The sequence below is a fragment of the Venturia canescens genome, chromosome 10, assembly GCF_019457755.1.
Source record: "Venturia canescens isolate UGA chromosome 10, ASM1945775v1, whole genome shotgun sequence".
Taxonomy (NCBI): Eukaryota; Metazoa; Arthropoda; class Insecta; order Hymenoptera; family Ichneumonidae; genus Venturia; species Venturia canescens.
This window is the reverse complement of record NC_057430.1, coordinates 11,835,351-11,845,476: the sequence shown is the minus strand read 5'-3', so window position 1 is coordinate 11,845,476 and position 10,126 is coordinate 11,835,351. Positions and strand designations below refer to the sequence as shown.

The following is a 10,126-nucleotide window of genomic DNA, read 5'->3' as shown; positions in this document are numbered from 1 at the left end:
GGAAGTCGCGAGACTAAACGAACAGGAAGTTCTTCGACGGGGCCATTCCTGGTCAAACTCGATGCGTCTTGATTCTCTCTCAGTTTCAGTTTCTCCATTGCGGCATGTTCTCCAACGTTATCATGACAATTGGTTGGGCTACGTGTACCTTCTTGGATTAAGGCTCTTTCACAACGAATGCGAGAGAAAAGTTTCATTTTTCGTAACATTATTCATGTGCTGACAAAATTTTTATTTCCAGAGGGAGCCCAATTTGATTAAAAGTGTTAAAAAATTTGTCATTTTTTCACGAATCGGTAAAAAATTACGAGAAAAGTCACTTCGAACGCCAGTGGATAAACTCCCCCTTGAAAAATATTGGCCTCGTTTTATTCAGCTTGAAATAAGTTCCCCTCAATCCTATTGGCCCTTGTGCTTTTGTTTGAATTAATTAGAGTACAATTTGGGTGTGAATAAAGCTTGAATTCAATACAGAATAGCTCCTACTGCTTCAGCTGCTGGTTCGACCTTGATAAGCTTCAGAAACAACCCTTAATGGTTTCCTCTCAGCGATTACCGCGCTCTCTTGAACCAACACACTGTCTCTTATCCTCTTTCCACTGTGTACCACCAACCACACGAGAGAGCACACTTCTCAGAAACGTTTCCTCTTGTCGTTCAAATAATCTTGTGTGATACTTCCAACCACGACACGCACATGAAAAATCTGAGTGCGAGTGGATCCAAGATTTTATCGAAGGAAGCTCATTACAAAGAAAATTATGTTTAAACTGTTGGAATGAAAATGAAATTGATAAATTCAGCGGAAATGCATGGGAATTAATCGAGCGAGTCAAGCCATTGAAATGGATGGATTCAGAAAAATTTGATTGCATTCCAAAGATAATTTGTTTCGATAAAACTCGGATAAATATTATTGTAGGAATTTACAAGAATAATAATATCTGAGAAAAAAGTTTAGTGCACCAGATTCAAAAGCTCGACGCCAAATACGATAAAATCTCTCCTGACGTAGCGGAATTTGTAGTGAGTGACAGGGTAGAAAAATATTTACTCTTCCCTCGTTTCCTTCTCGCGAACTTTTTGACTATGGAGGAACCAAGCGAGGATGTGCAAAATCGACAGCACAATATGCTCTCTCCCCTTTCTCTTTCTTGCAAAGTTTGTCACTCGCAAAACTTCGATACATACAGTTATAGGAGTCGAAGCACTTGCCAAGTCTTTCGATCCAGTATATAGAAACTCCTTCAGCTGACGTTTTCACCCCTTATCCTGGAAAAAAAACCTCGAAACGAAGGTGTTCAGCGATTCGTCGTGGCTTTGCACCCTTTTGCCTCAATCCGAGTACGTTTCTTCGCCCCTTTACTCTCTCCTTATAGTGGCATGAGAAATTTTTCGCTCTCGTAAAACAAAAAATCTGCTGCCTCGTTTATTCGCATCTTTACTTATATTTGCATAAATCAACTGTGCAATCGTTTGCTCACACATCGTTTTGGGATACGAAAAATCCGGGAAAATTTTTCCCACCAGCGGAATTTCCGCTTTGCTTTCCTCTCGTATTTACTGTACAGACAAAAAAAGTTGTAAAAATTCACTGGTTTTTCAGTGTAGTCTGGAAAGAGGAGGAGAGAAAATGATGGAAAAATTGCGGATCAATTTTCCTTCTTGGGTCTATTATCGAAGGAAAATTGCAGTGTAACGAAGAAGTACTTTTTCGACAATTTAATTATTCTGCATCCCCGTGTAGCCACATTCCTTTTACAATCAATTTTCAAAACTTCTCGCTCGATCTCCTTGCGGAAATATTTGATAAGCGAAGAAGAAACACGTGCCAAGTCAGAGGCGTGAGAAAATTGCAGGTTTAAAGGCGACGAGATGAAAAGCGAAGGACTGCCGGAGCGAGGATGCAGCTGCGGGGTTTTGCCGAGTGGCAAAAGGGCCGAGGCACTCGAGTCGAGTGCCAGATTCCAGGATGCAGAGTTTACCCTACCGAGAAGAGGTAAGGAAGACGAACGAGTCGAAAAGTTGTTACGTGCTTCGAAATCCACGTATAGATTCACAAGATTTTTTGGCGAAACACAAAAGGGCGGGAGCGATGAAACTCGAGCTTTTGGCCCTTGTGATCCACGACATTTTCTTTGTCATCCCTCGTTTCGTGACGGACCGAAACTGTGTTGACGTTTACGTGCCTCACTCGTTCCCACGACACTTAGCATTTTAAAAATGGTGACAAGAGGCCCTTACCCGACGTCGAGGTCCTCGAAGATCGAGAGATCAGCTCTTCAGGCTCATATCATCGATATAAGCTGCTCTCGGTTCACCAGCCCTCTCTCTTAGGCCAGGAAGATTTTGTATTCTTCACTTTTCGATGGAGCTCGACGCAAAAAGTGTTGACAAGCAAAAAACGTAAGCCACTTTCACTGAATTATTTTTTTATGAGAACAAACACTTGAGCTACGATTCAGAGTTGATCGACAATTATCGCTGTAAAGATCGTTCAAAAATCCAGCAGCAGGAAACTTGGTCATTGATGGAATTAAAATGCGATCACTGATCGTTCGAGTAACGAGAGTAATTAGCGTTCCTTTGGTATTCCAGCAGGAAAATATGTAATCGAGATAATATCAGGAGTAATGAGCAGCGATAATCGTTCTTTGGAAAGTACATTTTTCAACATGAGAGAATACGAAACTGCCAACAATTATCCTCCTTGACCCGTATTTTTATATCCCAATATGATTTAGCTCTCGAGCAACGAAACGAGATACTCTGTTATAATACAAATAAAAATACAAATAAAAGAAAAAGGTAAAATGGTTGAAATTCGTTCGAAAGAATTTGGACAGTTTCGTTCAACTACTTTAGTGTTTTATTGCGCATTGCTCCAGCGGGGTAAGTACGTACGGGGGAGCCGCAGTTCACTCGAAAACTCGGTGAAGCGAGAGTTAAAGATACCGCGGATCCTAGTTCGGTGTGTGCACTACACTAGAGACGTGACCTAAAGGATCAGCTTCGAAATCCTCTCGCTCCTTGTGATACCCATCGTCCGAAAGTGGGTATTATACGTCCAGTAGTATAAAAATCCAACTGTGAAAAAGAATGGAGAACAGAAAATTCCCGAGCGGTATAGTGCGCGAACGGACGAAAATACAGTGAAGAATATCGAATAAAATACAGCAACGGTGTTATCCCCTCGTACAAGTCAATTGATCTCTCAGTGTACATGGAGCATTCCACGCTGGAGCACCGAGCCTGTGACTCTTGGAACTTTTTATTTTTTCGAAATTCGTTGATTATTTTTTAGTACTGACTGAAGGGAGCTCTTTGGATATTTTTTCGGATTTTTATCGCAACTCGTAAAAAACATTTGATAGGTTCGACATTTCGCTGAAAATTTTTGGAAATACTCATAACTCGTTCGAAAACACGGATATTAAGAAATGATAGTAGGACATTTTGTTTGTTTTTGATTGTAGTTTTATAAAAAATGAAGAAAAAATATATGAAAACCGATTTTCTTGTATTTTTTAGACTTTTTAATTAAACATTTTGTTTTTTTATAAACTTGGACCCTTTCGATTCTTTCGTAAAACATTCTCTTGTTTGTGGACACGTTTTCGCTGGTGAAAAAAAAAATCGTGGCTCGTGATCTGCATAATTTCGATTTTTTCTATTTTCTAAAGGCGCGCACGTTCCGATGAATTGCACTTAGACTAGGGTGCAACAAAAAAAATTTTTTTTTCTTTTCTCTTCAAAGAACATCCTTCAATAGTTCCAGTATCATAAAATATGACGCCTGTCTAAATTTCTGCCCTTTAAAATACTTTTTAGAGGCCTCGATACGCGTTCACTGACGACTTTTGAATTTTGCAAATCGCGGACGGGTCAATGTATAACATGATTCTTAAAACAGGTTTTGTAGGAAATCGTATAAAATTATTATAAATTATTATAAAATTATTATAATTGTATAAAAATCTTATTTCTTCTTTTTATCCTCTGATTTTCAAAAATTGTAATTACCCTCGACACGTGTTTAATGTTCTTGACTCGTCCTTGCAGCCTGTTTCAAGTGCGCAAGAACATATTCGCTTTTGATAAAGCACGTTTGTAGCGGCATTTTTATGCGAGACGTTTATTCATACTTTTACTTATAGAAAAAATAAGAAGAATTGGGGCCATGGTATCTTTAACTGTCAGCGGTAGCACAATCGATTCTAAATATAAATACGAGTTTTGTGCAAGCATAATCCTGCATTTGTGAAATCAGTTGTATGGAGTTCCAGGAGTAACAAAATATCTGTATAAATAGGCCTCTTCGTTGGAAAAAAATTGGTTTTTAAAATCCCAAACGACTGAACAAATATCATGATTCAATGTTCGTGGTTTTCACAAAATTTCGATATTTTATTTTTCACGTAGATGTAGAAAAGTCTTCGACTAGCCGTTCAATTATCGAATCTTTAAATTCATGAGATTTTTTTAAAAATACAGATCGACGAAAAATAAATAACCAATCTGAAGATAGCTCGCGAATGGCGAAACTTAGTGGTGGCTGAATTTAGTGAATTTAGTGATGAATGAATGTTGTACTAGGAAGTACCGAAAAATAGCGTTTTTCCCAGCGTGTCATTAAGAATTTTGTCATAGAATAAATGCTTCGAGAAACGAGATACAATTGAGGATTTCGAAACGAAAATCTGTGATAAAAAGTTGTATTAGAAATAAAGGAGAATACGCAGTTCGTTCAAAATTTGTGGCAGGAACATAAAATCAAAAAAGGAGATTTTTCTTTCAGAACTATGAAATTTATTTTTCACAACAAATCGACTCTTTGTGCTAATCGCATATTATATAATCATTCTCCAATAATCGTTAAACGATCAGCGACTCTGAATCAAAGGCTCAAACGTAAGATGCAATGACTACTCCAAGAGAACTGGGGAGAGTGTTTGGCCCGAAGTAGCATATGATATGGCCACCGTTGTTAAGCACAAATTTGCCGAAATTCCCCGTGATATCATGATTGTAGCTTTCCTCAAGGTACATTCTCAGCCATTTCCACAAGGGGTGGGCAGCGTCTCCTTTGACATCAACTTTTTGGAACAATTCAAATTTCGCAGAGGAAAATTGTTCTACATATTCTAAAATTTCTTCCGAAGTGCCCGGCTCCGAGGTTCTGAATTGGTTGCATGGAAAAGCTAAAATTACCAAACCTTTGGATGGGCCATATTTATCGTATAAATCTTCTAATCTTGAGTAATTATCGTACGACTTTTCGTCCTCGGATGCTACGTTGACCACTACGACAACGTGTCCCTCATATTTACTGAAGTGTACGTCATTGCCATGGATGTCAGTTGCATGGAATTGATAAATCGAAGTCGCTATTTTCCAGTCGACCTCTTGATCGAACATCGGAGCGGGCTCGTCGCTAGCCATTTAACATTCGTCGAAATTCTCTCCTGAATCTACCGAACGATGATTTGCCGATACTCTGAGCAACACCTGTGTCAATATTATCACTTTTTAATCGAAAACGTTCCACCAGAAATTTCTTTAAATTCTCGTTGCGTGAAATTAGTGCCGAATTAGTGGTGAAACGTCACACAGATTTACAAATTTTTTTCACTATTTTTTCATCCCACCACCACACTCGTCAAACTCTGTGGAATAATATTTCACTTACTGTTTTACAGTTACGGGCTCTCGAGCTATACTAAGCGAGTTTATTTTCAACTGCAGTCCAGTTCCCATCTCACTGTGGCGTACGCGAGCTCAAGGCTGAGAACCGTGTATTATTCATTCGATCATGCGCTATTGTTTTCAAGTGATTAAGATTTGTGGAGTGGACTTGCAACAAAATTGTTGCTTTCAAATGGTGTAGTCGAAACAAAAAATCTGAATCTCTGTGAAACAACATGAGCGTTGCGAACCACGATTCCGAGTTGTACGGATTCCGGTAACTCGTCTCGTGCTCCCTCAATTCGGCTCGTTCCTTAAATGTAATTTTTATTATCGAATTTAACTGCACGATGGTCAATTTTCTCAATTTGATCGTGTATTTCATATTGATTCAAGCTTTCGAATCGATTGGACCGTTAAAAAGTGAATAAGGAACATGAAAAAATTGGAATTCGAAGATTTTGTCATTTTTTTCCATGAGCAAGATTTTCTAGATAGCGAGGTTCGAGGATTAATGAACCCAGCTAGTTTCGATGAGGAGGAATATATTCTGCCGTTCGGGGGGCGAAGAACAGGTGCACTGAAATGTGGACTTCCGGTATGGAAGCGTTTGAAGGGGCTGTACATTAGCAAGGCTTATCCGGCTTAACTCTTACGTTGCCGCCGGATGAGGAAGAGATGGAACATTGTTGTCATTGATCCTTTGAGACGATTTGCCGTACGGGGGAAATCAATCGAAAGATAAAATAAAAATGAGTGCAGGAAACGGGGAGATTATTCGGAGCATCCTGGAGGAATAATTGATGCACTTAGAAATGGTAGGGAGTGTTTACGATGGAAAGTTTTCGATGATGAATTTCCCGAGGAGCAGGCACGTGAGAAAGCGTGCTAATGAAAAAGCAACGGAAAAAATTGACAAAGTGGGAAAGCCTTTGGATATTCAGAAAAATAAATAAAACGAGTGGAAGTAAATTCGTACAGAAGAGAAATGAGAGTGATGATAAAAGAGCGAGGCGTTGAAGGCGATCCCGAGGCTGTGCAGTTGAGAAAAAATGTATAGGGTCCTGTAAAGATCGTTCCTTCTTTTCTTATATTGAGTATAGAATAGTAATGGGGCTTCTAATGAAGCCATCGACAACACGTCTCGGCGCCCATTCCATTCTTCTTCTGCCTCTGCCTCCTCGCTTTTTTCCTCCCTTTTAGTTCCTACTTTCGCTGCTCCCCAATGAATGAATGAATTTCGCACGTGCCTTCGACAATATGAGTATTGGAATGCCGTAATGGGAGAGCCGTCTCCGGAATATGGCGGGTTGTCATTTCCAGCAATGGCGCTCCCATAAGCTAGACCCGCCGATGTATCTTCCTTCGCAAAAAGCTTTCTCACGCTTCGGGGTGCGCCGATTATGGGTATGAAAAATATTTTCCCCTCATTTTTATCCTGCTCAATGATCCAGCCAATAAAAAACGTATGAAAAAACCTTCAGACTTGGACAAAAAGCGACTCCTCGTCAATGACTTCCTGGAGGATCGAATGGACTCGAGTCTTCCAATGATTCGAGCCACCTTTTCCTTGACGATGCATTCGAAAACGAGTAACTGTCAAAAGACCAAGAGAAAAGCAGCATGGGCAGCAGCTCGAGCCTCGGTGAAAGCCGAAGAAACTAAACGAACAAGAAAGTCCGGCGGCGAGTAGGAAGATGAAAAAGGATCATGGCTGGTAAAAAACTAGCCTTGTAGTAGCCGTCGTAGCTATAGAAGGTGCTCGGTCAAGAGGGAGGCTGAATTGCGCTCTTGGCACTTGACTTTCAAACCCTGTAAGCGGATCAGTCTGCAGTGGAGTCTTCTAAATGTCCACCGAGTCTTTTAAACGAAAAAGACCAAGCCCTTTTCCCTCCGCATTATAAAGTTTCTTTGTAAATTACATCAGAATTCTAAAGTACAATAAAAAATCATGAAAACGAGTCAAAATTTCGGGAGTGCCTCCCGCGTTATTCCCCGTGCTCCCATCAACTGATTAGTCCCAAATAAACACCTGAAATGAAAAAACCTACGAATTGCCAAGCTTCCAAAGAGGAGCAACAATCCCAAGCGACTCCCTCAGCAAATATTGACTAACCAAAATAATCGGACGACCGTCAAGGCGATACGCACTAAACAATTTCATTGTTGCATGAACACTAGTGTTTGTACACGTCTCTGAAGACGAAGCTTATATTTTAACGTGGACGTTGATCGCCAGACGCAGCTTCGTATCGTTTAACACACACACACACACACACACACATACACCACATTATGGAGGAACACAGTAGCCTTCATTCCGTCGCTTTTCGCGGCCGTCCAACTAAGGAAGGAAGGATTTAATAATGGAGAGAGTCGGGCTAGACGTTGAGTACACATCGAGATTGGTACACACGGCTTTCGGGCGTCTTCAATATCCGAGCAGCCCCAGTGTGCAGCTCGACTGTTCATGATGTGCTTCTCTCCAGTGATCTTCTCCTTTTGGTTCTCGGTTTCTCTCCCTCCTTCCTCCACCTTATCCTCTTCGTCCTCGCGTGTATACCATTGTCTCATTCGTGAGAACAAGAAGAGACCAAAATCTAGTCTATGCCCAACCATCCTCGAGTCCGCAAGCCGATTATAAAATTCCCGTGCCGCTCTTACTCTCATTGTTGTCATTGTTATTAATATTGTCATTGTATGGTTGCATCGATAAACTAATATATAATTGTTGCTTCATGATAAATGTCTTGGAAACAACAATGGAAAGGACGTTAATAATGAGGGGGGCGTTGACAATAGAACGAGGTACGCGAACCCTTGGAACGAAGCTTGGTAAATGGTTGTGATTTAGCACAATTTTAATATTAATTCGTTGTCCAGGTCTCCGGAAAACTCGTTTCCAGAACGCGCTACTTTGATTACACAGTAAAATATGTATGATAAGTTTAAAAGACACAAAAGAGAGAGAATATGACGGAGAAATAGCGTAAGTGAAAATTAAATTGGAAGAGGTGCGAGTTAAATGAAAATTATTTTTTGAAATCTCTCCGCTGCGAGGACGCTTTTTTAGCTCCCATTTGAAGCTTTTTTTTTTTATTATTCTTTTTATTAACGAATACGGTTGAGCTCCTAGTAAAAACGGAATTTATATAGGACTGGCAGCGCAGGAGAAAAGAGTTGAAAAGTCAGACGACCGTACCAGCAGAGAGCCTGTTTTCTCGACCACAAGAACCAGCACCGAGCGGGGATCTGATGAGAAGGGAGAAGTTGAGGGATGGAAAGGGAAAGATAGTCCAGGCATTCCCGATGCAAGCTTCGGAGCAGCGTCGTCGGGACGCCACCACGAGAGTTCTATTTCAATTCCAGCAAGGTAATTGGAATTGTTTGGAGCAGACACCGAGACCAGAAGCAGAACTCTTCCACTCGTCGTTCTCTCACCCTTCCTCCATTCAGAACCTTCCTTCCTCTCTAGGCCTTTTCTTTGTAATATATACATAATACATGTATATCTATATGTCTCCCTCTCCCTTCGCAGTCAACCCTATTGACGTCGATTTTGAAGGAATTCACGATCAGCTCGAGACCAACGAACTTGCGAGGCTCGTAGCTTTCTTTCAGCACTCAAGCTTCTCGTCTAACGTCGATTTTTTTCCTGTCGGCTGGTGACGGTAAGGATCGTCCGACCGGTGGTCGGACGATCTTTATTCCTGCCACATTTCTTTGTGGAATTTTATTACGAATTTTCGAAACGGGACTCAAACCTCGGAGGACGCGATGATCAAAGTGGAGGTTTATCGAAAACTGCACATTGTCAAGTGATGCAGAAGTTTTCAGAATTGCAGGATCTAAGTAGATCTAAACGAGCTTTAGTCTACGCTCAATATACCTTTGTGAATGACTATTTGATGGACTTTATCCAGACCGAAATAATCTGCACTCGAATGAGTTTCAGATTGAAGTAGGATAAGAAGAATCTTTGGACAAATTTTGTATTTTCTTCTTCCCGTGGAAGGAGATTTCGGTAATGCGCGAGGGATATGCTATGAACATATTCGCAAACTTACTGCACACATCAAAATTTCGCTTCTCTTTATTTATCCCCGTTGTTCTCGGAGGACAACGTTAAGAGTGAGCAGTTGGCCAGTGTTCGGTAAAAATAATTTAATCGCTCGTGGGAATTTGAGCGTTTACGATCCCAGAGCTTATCCTCGACCCCATTCCTCCGTTCCTGCGTCTTCTCCGGCAGTGTCTTTCTCTCGCGGGCTAACGATAATGCACGGGTAATGGTCGTTATCAAATTCAACGAGCATAAGCACCGTTGAGGAAAACTTCTGTTTTCGTAACGTGCAAAAGAAACTCGTCGAATCTGCGTCGAAACTACAAACAGGACGGAGGGAACGAGACGAGAGGAGAGCAGAGATAAGACGATATTTTTGGG

At 40.8% G+C, this 10,126-nt stretch overlaps 1 protein-coding gene across 1 annotated transcript; it reads right to left on the bottom strand.

Annotated features, from left to right (window-relative positions):
* Nucleotides 1–4,786: 4,786 nt before the first annotated feature.
* On the bottom strand, nucleotides 4,787–5,698 carry LOC122417342 (phospholipid hydroperoxide glutathione peroxidase-like). The gene is made up of 2 exons (XM_043430776.1): nucleotides 5,273–5,698; nucleotides 4,787–5,179 (listed from the first exon to the last, which is right to left on the bottom strand). The coding sequence occupies exons 1-2, from the start codon at nucleotides 5,440–5,442 to the stop codon at nucleotides 4,906–4,908; spliced, it is 444 nt and encodes a 147-aa protein (XP_043286711.1). The 5' UTR covers nucleotides 5,443–5,698; the 3' UTR covers nucleotides 4,787–4,905.
* Nucleotides 5,699–10,126: the final 4,428 nt, after the last annotated feature.

What these genes read in the sequence shown, in the direction of transcription:
- LOC122417342 (XM_043430776.1), bottom strand. Translation starts at nt 5,442, where the DNA reads ATGGCTAGCGACGAGCCCGCTCCGATGTTCGATCAAGAGGTCGACTGG. An exon ending in GCATCCGAGGACGAAAAGTC is followed by an intron (nt 5,180 to 5,272) that starts GTACGATAATTA and finishes CAACCAATTCAG; the next exon opens with AACCTCGGAGCCGGGCACTT.